Here is a 21,658-nt window from a genome sequence, read left to right as displayed (position 1 = left end):
CTTATTCATTTAGAACAACACTTTTCATGGTTGGATTTCCACAAGCTTGACAAGTATTAAATCCTATAACTCCTAGTGCAAATCCTAGCCTCATTTCACCTGATGACAGACCTCCCAAGGTCATTATTGTGGCCAAGGCTGCTGTTCCTTCGGGAGCAGACCACCGTAATGAACTGCCCAAAGCCATATTTTGAACCATAAGTCTGACCACTATGCTCTCTGCAGTCTTCATTAACACAGAGCATTATTTGGTTATGTCAAACAACATTTTCTCACAACAGCCACTCCTTAATTTCTGTGTGGGGATGGAGAACTGCATCATTCCATCACAGCCAGGAAATCACAGCAACACAGCCACCAATTTCAGCTCTGCTCATCTGCGTAACACACAGCTTCCATGGATAAAGAGCTCTCCGAGCCTCATTAAGAAACACCTCTGATCTAACTGAACATATCTGCAAACTACACTTGAGGTCACAACAACAGTAACAGATAATCAGAGTTTGCATTCCAGAGCGAAACACTTTCTGAAATGCTGCTGGATGGAAAACTTGAGTAACAGTGCCAAAAGATCTACAGTGCATGATAATAAGTAATGCTATGACAGTCTTGTTATGGCCCTGCTTCTGGAAGGTTCCTTTCTACAATACAGCACAGCAAATCTCACAATATTCCATAGGATGCCCTTATAAAACTCGGTTCCTGAAACTTGCCAAGAATAATCTCTGATGGGTAAGTGAGAAAGCTGGGTTGTTAACATCTGATCCAAATTTAATAATCTCTAGAAGAGGTATGCACTGAAAGTGTGTGGCTTTAATTAACTGCAAATAATCCCCCAAGGCAAATATTTAATTACCTGCACAGCTTCTTACCTCTTTCGTGGCGTGACAATAAGTTATAAATCCAAGTTTGAAAGCAGAATAACTCACTGATACACAATTTGCTAAAATTTGCCCTTGCTGCACTTTCTTTCGCCCTACTGTGGACTTAAAATGTTACTCACTGCTATCAGCTGGACCACTGTGCTGGCCTTTCACACTAGGATGCCACATTGTGCTATGAGTTACAAGGGATTACCCTATCTGCCCAAATCAGAGCAAAAATAAATTAGAATTTCATCGAATTCCAAGTTTAATCAAAAAGTGAGTAGAAGGACCTCTCAGTATAAATGGGAATAGCACTAAAAATCTGTAGGGAATTTTTAACTGAGCTTTAAACCACTGAGTGAAATTCTGGCTTTGCTGAAGTTTTTGACAAAGCTTTCAGGACATCAAACAACCCAAGTTTTGTACCACCTGTAGCCCCATACTCTCAATTAATATAATCTTTTCCTGTATGGTTGCATGTTCGTCAAAGGAACTGTACAGACAAAGCTCGAATCAGAAGCCCTCTGCCTTAAGTACTGTGCAGACCTTAAGTACTGTACACAGCCCTTCAGACAGCCAAAAGTGATGACAAAGTGTGGTATTACCTGCTGTGGGTGGGAGAGATGCACGTGCTCTGTCCCATCAGACCCTTAGAGCTATCTACTGTACACTTATTGAACAGTGCTTCATATTCCTGGACCTGTGCCTTTAATCTCAGTTCACAGGTGTCACGTTTTCTTCCAGAATGAGGAATGACTCCAATTTCATGCAAAAATCAATCCTCAGCATCAGAGGAACAATTACACACTTTTGGTCAATAATAACAAATGGAGTTTAAGGAGCATTGTGCTTGGCTGATATATGTGCCCTGTCATGCTGCTGTTTGTCATGGAGCATTGCATAGCTTATGGCAAACGACAGTCATCACATCATGTGGGAACTATTATTCCCACCCCTGGGCACAGCTGGCAGCCTGACTCCACAACTGTGCTGAGCATCACTGTTAGGCACCCCAGCTAGAGTCCACCTATGCTATTTGGCACATCTTCACATGTTCCCATAGCTGACTCTGCACAGTTTATTCTTACGGGATTGTAATTTTGTGTTAAACATTCATTCTATCATTAAAGAGTTTTCTAATTGTTCCAGGGCTCAAGAAAACAATTTCACTGCACAGAATTCCAAGTTATCCCAGACAATACACAACGATAATTTTGCACAAGTTATTTTTTGTAAAGCTTGTTTCTGAAAGGAGCAGAACATTGAGTTACTCTCTGGGTGTAAGAGTCCACTGCTCTTATTCCAGCAGCAGAAATCAGACTCTGCATTACTAAGCAGATTCTGAATTTCAAAATCTTTAAGGTCAAGACCATGTCAAAGATTTCTTCTTTTCAAATGCAAATAATAGATCAAATATTCAAGCCAAAAGGTCCAAAGACAGATTTACTTTTAGGATCAACAGGAATAAATTGAAGCAAAGGAATAAACCTAGATTTATGAAGAAAATCTGAGACAAGCAAAAGTGTAAGACCAAATGCATCAGTCAATAAAAGCTGTTCCCAAATTGGATACAAAGCAAGAGTGTCACCTCCATTTCAGTTGGCAAGTAGCTCTAGGAATCTCACAAATGCTGATGATATGCTACTTTCTGCATGCATGTTTTCACCAGGGAAGTTGTATTCCTCAGGCTCAGCTGGTTCTCTGTGCTCACTTAGCCCTTCAGAGCTGTATGGGATTGGGGAGAAGCCAGTACCATAGTCCTAAATAAGTCCAGGGTCTATAAAACCTTTGGTCATTCCTAAGGCCTTCATTCACATCTAATTGACTAGAGAACTAACTCTGTTTTTTTAAATGGCATGAAGCAGTGTTAGTCTTCTCTTAACACAGCTACTTATCTTTAAGTCATACTGTAGAATGCAAGTCAGGATATTATTTTGCAGCACAGTATGCTTATTTTTTTGGTAACACAATGCTGGGCACTATTTACCTTGGGTAACCACAGATTGGGATTGTAAGGGTTAACATTTCTCCAGGCAGGACTGAAAATAGTCAGTGTTTCTGATACTGTGCTGGAGCACAGTTCCTAATGTCATCATTGATCACACACGAATGAACCGAACATGACATTTAATTACATAAATGAACCAATGATAGGCCACTTTTATCTACTGTACATCAAGCACTGAAGGGCTCAGTGAAACCTGAACATCCCTTAGTTCCTCCAAATATGCTTTTACCTGGTGGCTGCAGTGGCAGTAGCAGGAGTGCTTGGCTCTGCACCCCTCCGTTGTATTGAAACAAATGTCTCGTGGTGCTGCATGGTTAAACCCACCTGGAAATTAGCCCCAATCTTTAACAACCCACAAAGAAGATACTTGGACTATAAGCAAATCAGAACATCCCAAAGTATATTCACGGTTCCAACATATCAACTGTGTGCTGAATTCAGCTCCAAGAAAACCATGTAGCTTGCAATAAGCTATCAATCCTACCCTTCCTGCCAATAATCAGACACTATTTTGTCTAAATACTGCATAAACCCCCATGCTTTTCCATGTCATTCATTTTTTTTCTTGACTGTATAAAGCAAAGCTGCTCAAACAAAATTTTGCAAATGCTAAGGAAGAGGAGAAATGGTAAGATCTGAATGTTAAGTGGTTTTAATGATCTTTTAAAATTCACTTCCCCAGCTCTCTCTGTATGGCTTATTTACTGAGTCGTTTCTAATGTGCAACACACCTGGGTCCTGCACACAGCACAGATAAATCACCGTGTTTTAGGGAACTGTAAGAAGATTAAAGAGGGAAAAAGCTGGTCATTATGAAAGAAACAGGTTCAGTGCGTTTTATTTTTTAAGCATGATACTGTGAAAAATGACTGGAATATTTCCAGAGTGAAAGAAATCAAGCAGGCGTCTAAAATTACAGGTAATGGTGTGCACGGAGGCTGCCACATGATTAGGGTATTCTTTTGCCTCATAAACTGAGGAAAATGTGTTAAAATGAAGCCCTATAAAATGGTGATTTATGAGAAGTTAGGGAGGTATTCTTGAGCTTTGACTTTAAAATGTTATTTTTATATCCACCAAGATTTCATTTTAATCTGCCTTTATGACAGATTAGATTTATTGGAGCCAAAGTTTATATGCCTTGGTAGATCAGACCTTTTTAGGTGTAACAACCTGTGGAGATATTTTTGCAAGTGTTCAGGTAATAGACCAGTTCATCTCCACAGGTGGGGTCCACCAAGTAATGCTCTCACCCACCTGTGCTTTGAGCTGACAGAAGAGCATCTCCTCTAACCTCACCTTCTGTCCACAGGAGGAATTTCAGGCACAGCTGGTACAATATCTGTGGGCATCCTGCTGCTGCCATAAGGGGCAGGACCTGTTGTACAGGGCTTTGGGATAGGAAAAAGCTGAAGCAAACCCCTGTCTGCTTTAGTCAGACCCTTCCTAGGAGAAGATGCTGCACAGCTGAAGGTAAGGGTTGAAGCAGGGAGACGGAAGGAGCAGGCACTCGCATCAGACAGACGGGAGCACAGCTGGATGGCTCCAGGTCAGCTAATGTTTAAAAACAAGTAGTATCTAAACAAACCAGCTCAGATTAGTGTTAGCAGCTGCCTGTACTGGCAAAGGGCAGAGCAGAAAAATACCTCTTGAGTAGTTTATGGGCTACAGATAGGTCAGTTTAAAAGGAAAAGTAAATAACCTGCATTATGTCCAGCTCATTGGGACCATTATGGAGGGTGTCAGAACAGGCACTTGGTTGGAAGGTGATAGTTATGTACCTGGTTTAAAAAAGAACCAAATCACACCATTTACTCTGTGTTAGCCAATTTGCTTCCACATAAATCCTCACCAAGGGAGAGGAAAATGCTATCACGGTAGCTGGCACACTGAGCCACAGCTATGGTTGGGGGTGTTGAAACTCTTCCATTAAAAAGGTTCTTTTCCAGTTACCTATAATTGAAATTTTTCAGGCTGAAATTTTCCAGGTCTAATCATAGCCCAAGGGTGAAGTGAAAACATTTCATTGGTAGCTGCTGAGCGCTCAGCACTTCTGAAAATCAGATCATTCATTTAGATGTCTTAATATATACTTAAGAGCTGATTTTAAACACCTCTTTTTGAACATATTGGCCTTTCAGTCAATCTTTTTCACCCACTTATCAATGTCTAATTTATGTCAATTTGCATGGCTCCCCTGCATTTGAAATGTTCCATCTTCCAGTTTATCCCTTCTCCATCATTTTAGGACATCAAGATTTTTCCATGGTTAGAACTGCAGCTGGCCAAATGGGAAAGTCATATCCATGATGTTTTACAGGCAGGATACTTCCGGGCTTCTGGGTTGCACAGAATGCATTTTTAGGGCTAACCCTAGCCAAGGCATATCCCTAATTCTGTTTCTGACAACAGAAGCCCTCCAGCTGACTGCATCTGATTCTGTTTCAGAGAGCAGAGGAATAGTGACTTGCTTTAAATGGGACTCCCACAGGAGCCCAGACTTTGGTGAACACCTGGAAATAATTAATCGCTACTTTATTTTTAAAATTAATTAGCATATGATTTAATTTAGTTGACCTTCAAATGAAAATTCAGTTCTTATTAAGTGCTAATGAATTAAAATCAGTGCATTGTGCAGAGAGACTTTGCCTATGATTGCATAAGGGGGAGTTCATTCTTCACCTGTAGTAAATTCAGTTCCCTTTTTCACCTTTCCATCTGAAAGCCCTACCATTAAATCAGGTTAAACAGTAATTGGTAGGACAGGTAACCGAGGTGAAAATGCAGAATATTCTCTCTCACGCATGCAAAGTTGTTCTTTAAGAACTAAAAATAACCACAGGTTCAAACCTATCTACAGTGATATACAACAGGGTCCATTTAAAATGGGTTTGTAGTCCCGGCACAGTCTTGTATGGACAGGCGTACTAGACTGAGTGCAGGTTGTCTGATACGTGTTTTATCTGCTGCATAAACTTTAATGACTTTAATCACTTTGCTCTGCCCTTACACTTCATAAAGAGAAGCATCTCTAACTTGAAATACGCTGTGTAGAAAGGATCTACTTCCATATGCACAGTAATGAAGCGCTGCGAAGGTGCTGCCTGGAGATGTCAGCTCTCTTCCTAAGAGCTAATAGTTATGCATGCAAGTTTTCAAGGGTAAAATTGGAACATATCTTTGCAGTATTTCCAGACAGTGGAAAGAGAAACTTGGCACAGACTGGAATAACAGGATACCTCCACAGCATAACAGCAAACATCTCTGTGTTCTTCAATATGACTGCTCTGCTTCCCCTTTCTTTTCCTGAGGACAGAGCACTAAAAAATACAGCCTGCTCAAAGGCCACTTGCATGCTGAGTCCATAAGGACTTTTTTATAGGAACAGTGTCTCTTCTATTGTGAATAACAGAAAAGGTCCACTTTCACATTAATATGAGAGTTGTAATCTCACAGTAGGTTTTCATTCTAAACAGAGCCCTATAAAACATGATTCCTGCACTGTTCCATGCACTTATCACATATATCCCCTTTCATGTTCTCATCTTTGCCCTTTTCCTTTACAAAAACCTGATCAACATGACTCAGTTAATACAAAAATACTAGAACTTCATGGTAGCAGAGCTGCCTGTGGTCTGTTTTGAATATCACCACATTTTAGAGCAATAAATAACGATTTCAATGCCATTGCTATATTCTAATCCAGGAAATATGAGAAAAAATAAGCAGAAAACCTACTAGTCAACCCTAATTGGAGTCAAAATGCTTGTGTTGGTTGACTCACCAGAACTGACATTTGAAAGCCTGCTGGACTTCCACAGTAGGTTTGGAAACCTCCTAATCCAAATGGTTTAAACTATACATTTTGGGAATGTGAAGCCTAGACTTATTTGCCACAAATCTCCTTTGAGGACAATTAGATGAAAGGACTGGAAAAAGCATAATTTCTTTAAATGCTTTACATCCAGTTCATTTAGTTGAAGATAAACTACAGAGATGAGTGTGTTCCAGAACCTGGCAGGTTTTAGCTGTGTTAACTCAGTGGGCAAACAATTTGAAGGCTGAAATATATTTTGGGAGCAGCAGGTGTTTTCAGAAATGCCAGGATTTTGTAAAAGTGCCATTTCCTAAGCGGGAGCAAGTTTTTTGTAACACCAGTGTTCCTTTTAGAACAACTCAGAATCTAAAATCTGAACAGTTGAAGATCTACTAATGGAAATCAAGATTAAAACCATGGCCTGGTGGATGCAGCAGCCTCATCACTCAAAATTCTTGGTTACATTTAGAAAACTAGCAAGTGAATCTCCAAACATGCTCCTTTCCTCAACATTCCTTCTTTCTACTTGTACAACTTTACAAACAAGATATATGGAGGAGAGTAAGTCTTGCTCCTTTCTCCCTACCAGATGTTTTATGTCTTCATTTTGAAGAGAGGTAGGACATCAAAGAGAAACTGCTCTTTGGTTTTCTCAGGATGCTATCACTTCTGTCAACTTCTCCAGAGGCGAAAACACTATACTCATAGCATATTATAGGAAAAGTGAGACCTAAAGCACCAAGATGGCTATATTCCTGAGAAGAGATAACTAATACAATAGATCAAAAAAACTAGAGCACTGCATATTGAAATGGTCACTGAAAAGCTTATCAAAAGACACTGGCTTCATAGTCAGGAACAAGCACTCAAAGCAATACCAAAATGGTGGGATCTCCAGTAAGACTGCAGGCAGCAAAAAAAGAAAATAGGATCATAGAATCATAGAATAGTTAGGGTTGGAAAGGACCTTAAGATCATCCAGCTCCAACCCCCCTGCCATGGGCAGGGACACCTCATACTAAACCATATCACCCAAGGCTTCATCCAACCTGGCCTTCAACACTGCCAGGGATGGAGCATTTCATAAAAATACTAACCCTCACATTATAAAAAAGGAAAACCAAACCTGATGGGGTAACTTACAGATACAGAATACATAAAGAGGCCAAATGTCAGTGAAAAAAGAGAAATGAATGGCAGAAAAATCACAAACTGTGCTGGGGCTGAAACTGTCCCTACTTCTGCATTCCACTAGCCTTGCCACAACTTTAATCTGTGAAGATATCAAAAGCAAAAGCCAGTGCTTTTGCAAGGGTTTGTGGGCTTTTTTTTTTCCCCTGCAGGATAAATCAATCAGTTAAGAGAGCACTTAAATCAACCTGCACAAGGCTTTGAACTCATAATCAGGTAAGTATGTGGGTTCTCTAGTGTGTGTCTTTGGAACAAAAGGGCAAGATCTTCACACCCCGTCACACTTATCTAGAAAAATGAGAAGAGAGTCAAGCAGTGACGCTGAATTAAACATTGAATCTTTTAAAATAAATAAGTTAATGGATGTTAATAATTATGTTATCTCAGTAAAAAGCATTAAAATTTTCTATTAGTCTTTCTTGAAGGCTGTACTGATGGAGTGTCTTTATTATAGATAGCATAACTCCCGTTTTGAATTACCAGTAGTGGACAATTTATAAATCACCCAGGCTTTTTTCCTGACGTATCCCCACAAAAATGCCACAACCTGTAGACTGGCACAAGCAATTAATAGTGCGATTATCATAGGAGTATCAAAACCAGTACATCTGTGCACTGGATCCTATCTGTAAACCAACAACTCCACAGGAAAAAACTCAGCTTGAAACATTTAAATTAGATCATCTCTCTTGTTTTCTAAACTCCCTGTCATTTGGCCTCATGACACTTTTAAATATTTATCACAAACTAAATGATCTGTGTGCCCAGCACAGTCTGCACAAGATAAACATTACTTTCTCCCTCTCAATTATGACTTCATCTCCTCCTGTCTCTTCTTGATGTGTTTATAGCTATTGTGTTTTTCTTTTCCCCCATCAGGAGAGCACTGAATAAGGAGCTACTTTCTGCCCCAGCGAGCCCAAGCTTTGGGCTCATTTCTGATATGTCATGTATGATATTTTAGTATTACCTCTATAATAAGGGGACTTAGGAATTTACAGCATCTCTCCTACCAGCACAACAGCTGGTGCCAAGCGCTTCAATAGAAAGGCTTTCGTAAATGAAAACCCAAGAATTTACCTATTTCTATATTTTTAACTGTGATTCTGGCAATTTCCAGAGAAAGGAAAAATAAAGCTTTATGAAATGTCCTCTTGGGACTGGATATTTTGAAATACAATTTGCAATCTGTACCTTTATCCTCGCTCAGCTCTATTTCTTCTGATGATGATAGGCTGGCTACAGCTGAAGGTTTCGTCTCCTCTGTAAGAACCAAAGGAAATGAAAGAGAAGTTATTCATTAGATAGCAAACTGATGAACCACTTTACTGAAAAAACGTATTATGCCTTATTGAGGCAAGATACTAAACCTGAATTTGATTTGCTGGGCTTCCATCCATTCACATTGCATTCACTGGCTGTTACTGGCCTGATTGTCTCCCCTAAGCCAGGGGTAAACTTACATTACAACACTGCCAGATCAAGTCTATATTTCAATTTCTCTGTATTATGAGAGAGGAACAGCTATCAGTTTCATAAGTAGCCTGGTGTTGCTATTTGCTTTGAGATTCCTTTTTTCATTTAATCCATCTATTTTGAGAAAAAAACCCAATTAAGCCATTCTTAACTTTAATCATGTCCCTGAATCCCACTGGAATCAAAATGATTACATGCAAATGCTTTCCTGAAAATAGAGGCTTTCATCAATCGGGCCTGAACTTTAGGAAGTCCCTGAAAATCTGCAGACTGGAGTTTTGTAATGGCAGAACCTGCAGGTAAAACTATCACAGTTAATAGATAAAACTAGGACCTGAATTTAATAGAACTGTTTAACTTCCACTGTTGCTTTTCCTTGCCAATTTTGTAAGGCTTTTCCTTTATAAGCCCTTGTATTAATTCCTTTCAAAAGCCCTGCCTATGATGATTCTGACAGAATTTTTGTCCTCATATAGAGGAGCATTTTTAACTAGCTTGAAACAAGAGCTCTGAACCACCTGCCATTTTGTCTTTCCATGTGCTGCCTGTGAAGTTCACTGATGATAGACTGGAGGCCCTCTTAAAAAAACCACACAGTAATAGCTGAAAAAATTCACTCTTCGTACACTATAACTGGCTTTTTCCTACTGCATAATAAGAATATATAAATGTTTATGTAATGGACTGGGTAAGAATACAGTGTCTATTTTTATTCCTACATTTTCTCATAATATAGAAGAATACGATTTGTCATTTGTCACACTCGCATAAAGGTTATGCTTTTTGGTTCAGAAAACACAAATAAGAAGTTTAACATTTGATGGGATTGCTCCTTACAGTGATCATTCATAGTGATTAGAAATGCTTTAGGCATAAAACTGCGTATTTTGGAAAATCAGGTCATTTCCTACTGCCAAGAAAGGGTGCAGAAGCAGCAATCTAAAAGTTCCTGATGACGTTTTGTCTGCACAATGCATAGAATAGATAGCAGCAGCATCTCATTTGCTGAATGCAACTAACTCGAGGTAATTGTACAGCTCCCTGCTCTTGTCACTGTGTGAACCAGTAGGGATAAACTTTAAGCCACATAATTTTTCTCTGTAACACTGTGTGCCTGTGGCCAAGGAGGTGATGCATGGACTATGCGTAGGCACAATGCTATCTTAAGGCATGTACCTAAAGCACGTTCCTATTGTATGACATTTTCTGGAGCTGGAATCTAAAATGTCTGGGTCTTTTCTTTGACACTCTTCGTGAGGGCAACAAAACATGACTACCAGTATGAGATAGCAAAAGAATGTACATCATGGCTCTGATAAACCAGCTCTGACAGTTTGTAATGTAACAAGTCATAATGATGGTTTGGGGAAAAACAATGCATTTAAGACACCTCCAGTAGCAAAGCAGTATTTTAGAGTGGTATATATTCCTTGATTCTCTTGGGGAAAATGAAATATATCTTATTCAGTCAAACTGCTCTGCAAATCAAAATACCAGGGAAATACATATCCCTTCTAACTGAATGTAGCTGATAAGCACAATGGGCAGTATTTGGCATCACTAGTAAAACTGGGTTAAAAAGGAACCTCTGCACTCAGAGCTAGGAGCTCCTGGAAGTACTAGCTCTCAGGTGAGCTAGCAGGCAAGAGTACGTGGTATGGTTAAAACCTCAATATTGCTTGGGCAAAGATATGTCCCTTCCTACTCAGAGATTCAAAACAGCTTAGATTCAGACAGAGCAATTCATTCCTCCCTTTTCCCTGGTCCTCTCTGCCTGTTTAAATATAACTAGCATAAAAGTGAAAAACAGAGGAAAGGAAATGTGATTGTCATCCAGCACTTAGAAAATACCACTGCATGCTTATATTGGGAAGGATCAAGGGCTTAGGTGCACAGTTTGCTGAGGCCCATGGGAATCTTTTTTGTTCTGTATTACTATGTGCCTATGGCTTCACCTCCCACTGCCTGCCCTTCGTGAGGACATAAAGAAGAGCTGATAAAGAGGACATGAAGGACTTCAAGCACTTGTGGACAGCATCATCTGTTAACACCTAGTTGCAGAAGACTGAGCTGTGGAGTGCAAGGAGAAATGCTGCACTTCCCCAAACACAGTGCCTCATGTATAGGACAAATAGGACTCTCATCAAAGGAATTCCTCCTCTGGAAACAGCCACAATGCAGTATGCAAACCAGACAAGTCAAGAATATAGACCTTCCAAATTTTTCTGCCACATTTACTGGCTGGTCTTCTTTAGCTCAACCTTCCACAAACCAAAACCAATCTTCAATTCTGATTAAAAAACCAATGTAATAAAAGTTCTGATGGAAAGAGTTTGGTACTCTGGATTAAGTATGTGTAGGCAACATCCTGCACTACAATGAGAAAACCCCCAAACAAGCAAGAAAAGCATTGTATTACATGTAATACTACACTAAAAGAAATCCTTTAAAAATAAGGAGATTTAGACATTTTGATTGTTGCACCAGCTCTTTTGATAACTGATTCATGCCAGTTGTCTTTTGCATTGAAAAGAGTTGAGTAGGATGAAAAATACAACTTTAAACAGAAAAATAAAGAATAGAAAACCTATTGTGAACACAGAGTGACACTGTATTTTAAAATACTGAACTATAATTTATATGCATGCCACTTGCAAAACCCCCTGCTCGTGAACTCTGACATTCCTTCGCTGTATATGAAGTATCTTTCTGTATAGATTTAAATCTTCATAACCCCTGAGATTTGTGCAGACAATTTATTAAAACTTGAAAATACCCTGTAAAATCTCCAGAAGTGCAGTATTCACCCAAAGCCTGCCTCCTCCTCCTCCTCCAAATTTCCTTTTCCCTCATTTCTATTCTCTGCAGAGGGCTACTCTGTTGTAGACAGAGGTAAAATGATTTCTTTCCAGTTAGAGGATTAGCTAGAGGTAAGTCCACCTTAAAAGGAGAATGTAGAGCTGGTAAACTAAAGAGGTAAGTCTGCATTCCTGCACCGCAATACATTCATTCATAATGAATGGATTTTGGTCTCTAATGGGAGAATTGCTCAAGACCTGAGCTAATCTGGTGAAAATGTACAAACATTCTCCTTCAATAGCATTGACTGGGGTTATTGTTCACCAAGGTGGATAAAAACTAAGAAAGTCCTTTAAGAAACTCAGCACAAACCTGCTTTTCCACTCTGGGCCTCCATTTCTTCGGTGTTTTGCTTCTCCTCTGTGCTGTTACCACCTACAGAGGAAAATGCATAAAAAAATATTTATGATATCTTTTTATTGGCCACAGCAGCAGCAATATTAATTGTAACCAATTCAGCATAAACCGCTATTTACAGCAAGGTGCCATGATAAAAGAAGAGGGACATAAAGGTAAAGTGAAAAACCCTGCAAACATAACCAGTCACGTTTAAACCAGTCACATCTTCACATCTCAAGCTAAGGAAGGGGGGGTTAAAGATTTTATTTCAACAGGCACACTGGAAATATCTATATGCCAAATAAAGGTATGTTTCCCTAAGCACCGTCTGCAATAGATGAAACTGTTGCTTTATCTTAGTCTATGCATTTTATATAGATTATTTTCTAGTATTCTTTTCCTCCAGAAACACTTCCACCAGATCCCTGAAGAGACTGCTTCTGACTTGTGGAATCTACTTTAATGCCAATGGAAGGTAAGAATTGGACTGAAAGAATCACCTGAGTTTAACTTTAAAGCAAAAGGCACAATGCCACTTAGCATAAAGTATAAAAATGCATCACAAATGATTGCAAAGAACAGAGCAAAATAAACCAAAGTAAGACTGCTAGCACTGAATGCATTCTTTTCCTTCACAGTCATTCCCAATTTTATCCACTACTTTGCATTCACATTCATTACCCATCTTTTTCCCTTCAGCTTCCTTCTGGAAGGTGGGTACTGAACAGTGAACTGCCACTGAGAAAACTAACACCCCAGGGAACATCTATGGACACAAGATCAACCTCTCTTAACCTTTGCTTGGCCTGATTAGAAACGTATTGGGCAGTCTGTATTTTCAATGATGGAGAAGGCTCTTTTAGCTTCATAATCATATTAGAGGCTGCAGTGCAGCACGCTGGATCAGATGCGGTGGCTACACTCCCTCTTCTCCAGCATGGCAAGGTAGATGGCAAGAACAGCTGAGTAGCAGCCTTAATGAGGCATTTGAAAAACTGACTGCTGAGAACATACACAGCGAGAAAGGAAATTCATTCCCAGGCCTGTAAATGGCTTGGTAATGATACACATATTTTTTTCTGTGATCTTTTCTGGCTCCTGGGTTTTTCTGATTACAGCTTCTCTAAAGCAACATGGTTAAAGTTCTTTGTGTCGCCACTTTGCTGTTACTTAAAACACGGAATCTGTTGAGGAGAACAGCAGTAGCCCAAATGCAGTTATGGGGATAGAAGAAACACTGAGAAAGCATGTGTTTTTCAGAAGCAAATATACGTCTGGTGGCACGCCGCATTCAGCTCCTACTTAGAGGCTGAGGTATGATGCTCTCCTTTTCCAGAAGGCAATACATCCTGGCATCCAGCAGATGGGACTAGTGGAGAAGTATTTCCAGGCTGACCCTGCACGGAGCTGCTCTCAGGAGGAGAGGAGATAGAAAAGGAGCTTGAACCTCACCTGAGAGGTGAGAGGTGGACAGGGGGCAGCTGACAGCCATCAGTGGGGACTCGGGCCTCCTGCCTGTTGGTAACTCTTTGTACCGATTTTAATCAGCCTTAATGCCTCGCTATAGTGATTTCTTCTCACATTAGTGAGCTCTAACCTGTAAAAAATTGCATTACATGGATGACCAAAACGGCTTGATAAAACCAGCTGGGTTTTTGCTTCCCCTGCTTGAAATCCAAAAGCATTATTTTCAAACTCAGCATTCTGCCTGTCCACACATGACAGGAGGACTGCACACAAAACCAAGGTAGCTGTGCTGGAAGATAAAACTTTTCTCTCCCCATCACTTCTTTTAAAACACTGGCTTGAGACTTCGCAAGCTTTGCAGCAAGCCATTAACAAATAGGGAAAAACAGCCTTTGCATCACCAGGATGTGTGTTTCAAAGGGATAAGGTCACCTAGCCCGGGAGTCGCAGGAAGGAACAGTACGTTCGAAGCGATCCCACAACACAACAGCACAGTGATACTTGAAAAATCCTCACCATTAGGTCAGATCCAAAGAGAATACTGCACCACTGCGCAACAAGCGGTGCCAAAGCTAAAAGGATTTAATTATGGCCAAGTGCAACATGTTCTGCTCTGCACAGACTTTACATTCAGAAAAAGCAGGTCAGGTATAAATGGTAACTACCTGAAAATCACTGAAAATCATTTCAGCAATCACCTTGCTGCATTCACAACATAAAACTACATATCCTGATGATCCTTGTTTCTACATCCATTACAACGAGGATGACTATCATCATGAGTTATTTGGCTAAAACCAGGTATTTCAAAGGTTCATTCGTGTTTATTGTTAAGGGATGACATCTCTTGTTAAAGTCACTTATGCAAAGAAAAATGATCATCTGATTCATTAATTATCAGATAAAGCACATATTCATCGGTATGCTTTGTCAACCCAAAGTCTATTATCTCACTGGAGATTCACTGTTTAAAACTGATAAAATAGAAGGATAATTACAGCAATACATTGGATTCTCAACATGTTTTCCATCAAACACTTCATTTCATTCCTTTAGAAAGAGAAATGTAAAAGACTTTAAGCAGAAGTTTCACCTCTTGTACTCTGACCCAGCCCAGCAGACTGACTGGATTGTGACATGAAAATTAATCTTGATCAGCATACTGAAGTACGTGTTGTGCCTCTCAAGGCACTCCAATAGAATTAGAGAGAAGGAAATGCTGAAACATTAAGAGTGGACAGGTGATCCTCAAGTGAATGGCCAGCAGAAGGAAGGGTTAAGCTCTGCCCAGCCTGGAGAATCTCTTCATCTCAGGAGAAAGGGAGGAAGCGGAGTATGAATACACAGATAAGAAAGCAAACTATAGGGTGGAGACATGACTAATCCCAAAGCCTCTGACAAACAGTTTTTCCCATTTTTTAAAACCCTTCTAATGAGCCTCTCACTGAGTGTCTTTTACTGATGAAGAGTCTGTCTGTAATTATTGCTCTCCATTGGAGCTGGGTGCAGAGCAAATGGAAAGGCTTTAAGCAGCACATGCTCACGGCAAAGAGCTGGAAACATATTTTACAGAAGTAGCAAGCCAATTTTTCACCATAGCTTTATTCACCCCAGCTCTCCCTTTCTCCAGGCAGAAAAGCCAGACCCAGCGCATCTCCCTTGAGTCTTTCCCATGACATTATTTATAATAAAAATGTCTTTTCCAGTGGATGGCTTCTACAGTATTTGCCATCCTTCTCTTTCCAGTACTGCCGCAACTGGCGATTGCATTTCCTTTAGGTGAAAGCCATCCTCACAGTATCTGCACTTCTATTATACTAGTAATTGAACAGCAATCTGTCATTCACTCCAAAGGAGGCAGAAAAAGTGGTGAACGGTATGTCGTGTCATTTTAGGCCAGCAAATGTAAATGATTTTGAGCCACATCAAAAGACGAATGGGAACATCTGTTTCTTTTCCCTGGCATGGCAGTGAGTTGAAAAAACAGGAGTTTGAGAATTACAGTAGCACCATATGAACAAAATAAGCACATCAGACACTAAAATACCTACTTCTGGCCATATATTTTTCTTTCCTTTGCCAAGTTAACTTTTGCCTCCTAGGTGCTTGCTCTGTCCTCTTGGCCTTTTTCTTTGAGATCAGGAAAAAATTTGCCCCCAAATGATACATATAGGCTAAGCAGTGATCCATCAGCACACTCAGCAAGTTGGCAGAGCAAGCAGCACTTCTAACTAAACTAGGAAACAGGATACTCTGCGAGTGCCTGCCCACTTTATGTTAAGGAGAGGTATTTAGCATGCACAGTGATACACCAGCTGCAGTAGCAGCCCCAAACAAAGCAGACAAAATGATAAATAATAAGCCTGCAGTTAAAAGGGAGAGGACAAGATCCCTATGAAAGTCCAGAGGACAAACTCTCAGCAGCAGCACCAGAACAGGCTTTAGTATGCTTCCCATTTTCCCTGCGAAAGCCTGGAGACACGAGGCTTTTTACACCTCTCCCTGTTCTTGCGACAAACATGGCAAGTCAAAAATACTAATAGCATGCTGGCCTCTTGGCTCTTCCCATTCCAGAGCTGAGTAAGTGCCAGGTTTGTTCATGCACCTACTCCTCCTTTCTCTATAAGCAGTGACATACTGGAAGCTGAGATTAAAGTCAGCATCTCAAACACTGGTGCAAGAAAAAGACATTTTCCAGAAGAAAACAGAATTGCAGATAAGGTAGTTTTAGTTAAAGGACAAAGTTCTACATAACCAGTACAAACCAGTCTACTTCTACCCCTCCAGCACAGATGCTATTAATAGTAAAATTGTCTTAACTACTGAGAAAGTTGTACTTGTATCATCAATAGCATGACAACAGTCAGAGTAAGGTTCCTTCAAACAACCTCCTTCTTTCTGGAGTAGTAATAAAAGAGACAGAGGCAACACCTCAAGCTCACATCTGTCTGTGTATGCACCATGCCCCTGAGCACCAGGTCTGACCCTGTTAAAACCCTGCTCTTGCCATATGAGTCTGAGTGCATCCTCTGGTTCTCTGGGCTGCCAGTGATTGAGCATCAATCCTGCTATCTGGCATGTGAATGTCTCTTCAAGCTGAGCCACGCTTCTATGCAAATACAAATACAAACCAAGATCTGGCAGATAAAGGATGCCAGTTTTGAATTATCTTTTTTACAGCACAAAAATATTGCCATGGTAATCATACTAATGATATGAAGGTCCTTCTATGATACCAGGGAAACTAATTAATAAGAAAATGAAAAATATAGGCCTTGATCTTACAGCTGTTACATTCTGCACATGAGTAGATATGCTGACTACAGTGAAACTCCTAAACTGCGAGAAGAAAGCACACCTATATCCAGATATACACTCAAGATCATACAGCCTGAAGCCATTTTCAGACCATTCCAGTGGCAAAATGATATCACACATAAAACAAAAAGCACATACACACAAAGACCATTATTGCAGAACTACAAACGCATTAAAATGAATCATTAGGGTGGTGGCCTGAGGTTACTGAGCATTTTCAGTTTGCATTTTAATTTCTTTTAATTAAATTATGATTTAGGTCAGTTTTAATCACTACTTGTATATAACCCCTTTGGGGTAAATTTTAAGAAGGGTTAGTAAAGAGTTATCGGCTGCAATTGTTTAATGGAGTTATGAGACTTCTTCCCTCTGTGCTGCTCCAAGGATTTATCTCACTGCAGATGCAGACCTGAACACAGTGCTGCCTCTGCACCCAGCCTAGCCAAGTTGTCAGTGTAATAAATAACAGGTTTTCATTTTCAGGCAGCATTGTCAAGGAGTGTGGGAAAAGAATGAGCAAACTGTAGCTCGTGGGGATTATCTCAGAGGTTAAAAATAACACTATTGTATTTCACCTATGTAACGTCCTGAGAAATATAGGAGCCTAATCTAAAGCCCACTGAAGTCACTAGGCGTGTTCCCCTTGCCTCACGCCTCTGTGGATAGCAAGGCAAGTAACTCTGCTTCACTATACCTTTCCTGGCTGGGGAAGAACCAGGGGGCAACAGCTACAGCATCAAATTAGGTGCTTGGAAGACCCAAGTGCTCAGATTTATCCCAACCCACTTCATGTATAACATTGATGGGAACGTTGTGCTAGGCTGTTTTTTCACTAGGTATAATTCTTCTTTCTGACATACATCATGACTCAGATTTTGCAATACAGGTGCCTGGCAAAAGACATCTGAAATTTCATTGCCAAAGAGGTCAATCATCGCTATTTCTGACAATCTGTAACTGTGACTGTTCAAAACAAATGAAAGCAGACATCTCCTGGAACTTGAGCTGCTCAACACAACCAGAATATGGACATCACACCCCAGATATCATATGCAGCCCGCACAGAGGACAGACACAGTTGGTACTTGGATGGAGAAGATACACAGACTGCGTTGCGCAAATGTCATCACTGTCATCATAGTATGCAGAAGTTGACAGAATCCGCACATGTGAGTTGGTGCATGTCAAGAAGCAGAGCTTAGAGCAGAACAGAGGAGCCCTGACTCCCAGCCCTACAGGCAGGTCTACCTAAGAAACAGAGAAAGAAAGGGACCTCATACTCGAGTGAAGGTGCACAGTATGATCACAGATTCTATTGTTGCTACGTCAATTTACAATGCATTTGTACATCCCTGGTGTGCCCTAGAGACTAGGGAACTGCACACCACTGCACAACTGCTTTTCAAAGCCACGGCCAAAATTAAACATGAGACCTATTTTAATTTTTCTACATAGAGCTCATGAAATCATTTGGTGGGGCAATGCAGCAAAGTGAAGAAACACATAGAGAAGTCACAGAGGAGATCATACTTGATAAAACCAGCAGGATGCAAAACATGCACTATTTTGCATCAATATTTCAGAAGTAAGCAACTAGCCCCATCCTCTGCAGTGGTCCTGAGCAATCACGATGGTTTACTGCTATTCACGTCATGGTTAGAAATGAGAAATGAATTCCTTGACAGATGAGTCCCCTGCAGGTATTCTGGTTTGTCACTGTGTATAATTCTCTTCTGACAACACTGCATTAGTCACTTTAGTAACTTTGTATTTCGTAACTCAGCTCATCCCAGGAGAAAGAAAATCTTCTCTGAAACATCTACGTGAAAACAGGAATTGCAACTGTTTGCCTGGTACAGTTCACACAAACATATGTACCGCTGCTAAACAAAACCCTAACAGGTAAATGAGCAATGCCATAGAACTGTGTGTCACCAGCAGAGGCCAACATGAGCTGCACTTTCAAAGCTGCCTTGCATAGCCTCTGCATGACAACTTAATGAAACAGTAGAAGCCACTTCAGCAATGAAAAGAAGGGCTTGCTTGGAGAGTGAACACAAACACAAATACAGATAACGTCCTGTTTTCCCCTTGGCTAAGTGGAAGGTGATCACCCGATATTCCGAGAGCTGTAATCAGTCAAGACAGATGGTGGACTTCAAAACAGAAGTGAAAAAAGAAGCTATCAACCAGAGTGGATAGGGGTTATTAGCACCACTTTAAATATAACCAATCTGCATTAAGGTGGAACATTTCACGGACATGTCTGATACACATGCTTCCCAGGAATTTCTTCTGTACTACTTTATCTTAATTAAAAAGAATTCATAAGGATTTGGTTTGGTGGCAAAAAGAATACAGTAACTTCTAAGCTATCTTAATAAGAACTAGCACTTTTAAGGCCAAATAAGAGAGTGTGTGTGTTTGAAGTATAATTATGTGTCTAGATGGTCTTTTTTAGTAGATTATGAGTTGAGCAGAAATTCACTGAAGAATATTGCTTCCCTGTGCGATGCAAAGAAGAAATGTAGCTACAATTTCTCAACTGATAAAAGAACTGCTTGGTATATAAGACAAAGAACTTTTTGAAACTAAGCAGAAGTCAAATCTAGTTAATATTAACCCATACCTTAAAGAGAGAGACAATCAGGAATGCACAATATTAGAAGGCCCTTAGAAAAGATGCTGAGCATTGCTGTGTAATGGCAACACACAGCAGCTGTTGCAGGCATCCCCCAGCCCGTGGGAGGATTACGCCTACCTTGAAGAAAAGCAGCACAAGCCAAGTAGTGTTGATTTTTGTGGGTGCATGCACTATATCCCTCTCTGTGAAGCTAAGGAGTGAGCAGCAAAGGTGCAAAATTCATAGTACATAAAGGAGACCCAGGAAGGGGAAGCTTTATGTTAGTCTCACAATTAAAGACTAAGCTCTAGAATGAGTTTTATTTTCTAGTCCCAAAATGATGCACTTCTGGGGAGGAGGGATGAGAGAGACCAGGGTGTCTCCTTGGTGAGAATCCTACCCAACTGCCGTGACCTCCTGAACCAATGTGTAGTCAAGATAAGATGCAACTCCATTTCACCTCATTTCTGCTGTGAACTCCAATTACTAGACTGACATCTCTGATGGACAGAGCATCCACGGAGTGAGGCAGGTCCCTCAGACTCCTGACACTACCAAACAACATTTCAGACATTTGATGTTGCCCTTGAAAGTCAAGGGGTCAACAGTGTGATGACCCCATCAGGCAAAGGAACCGACTCTACCAACTATCTTAAAGGTGATTTGTGTTCATTTTGACCTTCCTGGCTTGGCTTATCCATCAAACTGTTCTCCTTCCCACCAAGTGAACAGAAAGCAGACAAAGTTCATCCCATACAAGCAATTCCAACAGACCAGCTCCTCGCATATACACTGAGCTCAGCCAGGGTGATTGTGTGAGATCAACAACCTATCAGTCTATCAGGAAGAATCTGGTCATTCATTCTAGGAGAAGCTTATGAGAAAAGCTGGAGCAAGACAGTTTGCAGAGCTCCAGTTCTGTCTTCACATCCCTCGAGGCAGGACAAGGAGGATCCTGACCTCAGGAGGCACAGAATGGTTTTTGTTTCATGGATTATTTTTCTCCTGGAGGAGAAGAAAGATCAGGCATTTGTGCTGCTGTTGTTAGATATATTAGTTGTCCTTGCTACAATATTGATCACCTGCAGACCATAGTGGGAACGGATGGGGCAGCCCTTGGGCAAGCTTCATTTATACCTGAGAAATCCTGAGAGGAAGGAAAGGGCAAACAGTTTTGCTTCTCCCAGTATGAGAAAAATCTATTGCACAGGCTTGCTGTTCAGTACATACAGGAGGACATTTGGGGATGTAGCTAAGAGAAACAAGGAACATTTTAAATTTGTGTTTTATTAGACTTCTCTAACAACTGCTTGCTTTTGCTTGGTGACAATCAGTAGGATGAGAACAGGTGCCCTATGGCATTTGTGCTAACGCATGGCTGCGATGCTGTTGAAAGCACTGCCATTTTGTCTATGCAATTACTTTAGGATTGTGTTATGAAGCTACTGAAGTAAGACGTGCTAAGTTTTGTTTAGTGCCAAACGTATTTTTCTCACCTGAGACTTTACAATCACTCAATCGCTGAGTGCACCTGACCGAGGGGAAAGGCAAAATTATCACTGGCTGATTTTACTCTCCCAGGCCCTGGGAAAGGGGGTGAAGAGAAGAAAATTACACTGCATGTTTACACATGTCAAACCTGAAATACTGCAGGGAACCCGGGAGTAAAGAATGTTTCTCCATGTATCCAGTCT

At 40.5% G+C, this 21,658-nt stretch overlaps 1 protein-coding gene across 4 annotated transcripts in view; it reads right to left on the bottom strand.

Annotated features, from left to right (window-relative positions):
• The window catches only part of MACROD2 (mono-ADP ribosylhydrolase 2), an 882,506-nt gene that overhangs the window by 41,307 nt on the left and 819,541 nt on the right, over window positions 1-21,658 (bottom strand). For all 4 annotated transcript variants that reach the window (XM_031047552.2, XM_031047553.2, XM_031047556.2 and 1 more), the window contains exons 12-13: window positions 12,530-12,592; window positions 9,077-9,145 (exon numbers count right to left, since the gene is read on the bottom strand). In XM_031047552.2, coding sequence (XP_030903412.2) covers window positions 9,077-9,145; window positions 12,530-12,592 — 132 coding nt within the window. The remainder of the gene's footprint in view (window positions 1-9,076; window positions 9,146-12,529; window positions 12,593-21,658) is intronic.

The sequence above is a fragment of the Melopsittacus undulatus genome, chromosome 3 (genome assembly GCF_012275295.1).
Source record: "Melopsittacus undulatus isolate bMelUnd1 chromosome 3, bMelUnd1.mat.Z, whole genome shotgun sequence".
Taxonomy (NCBI): Eukaryota; Metazoa; Chordata; class Aves; order Psittaciformes; family Psittaculidae; genus Melopsittacus; species Melopsittacus undulatus.
This window is presented reverse-complemented; position numbering and strand designations above follow the sequence as displayed.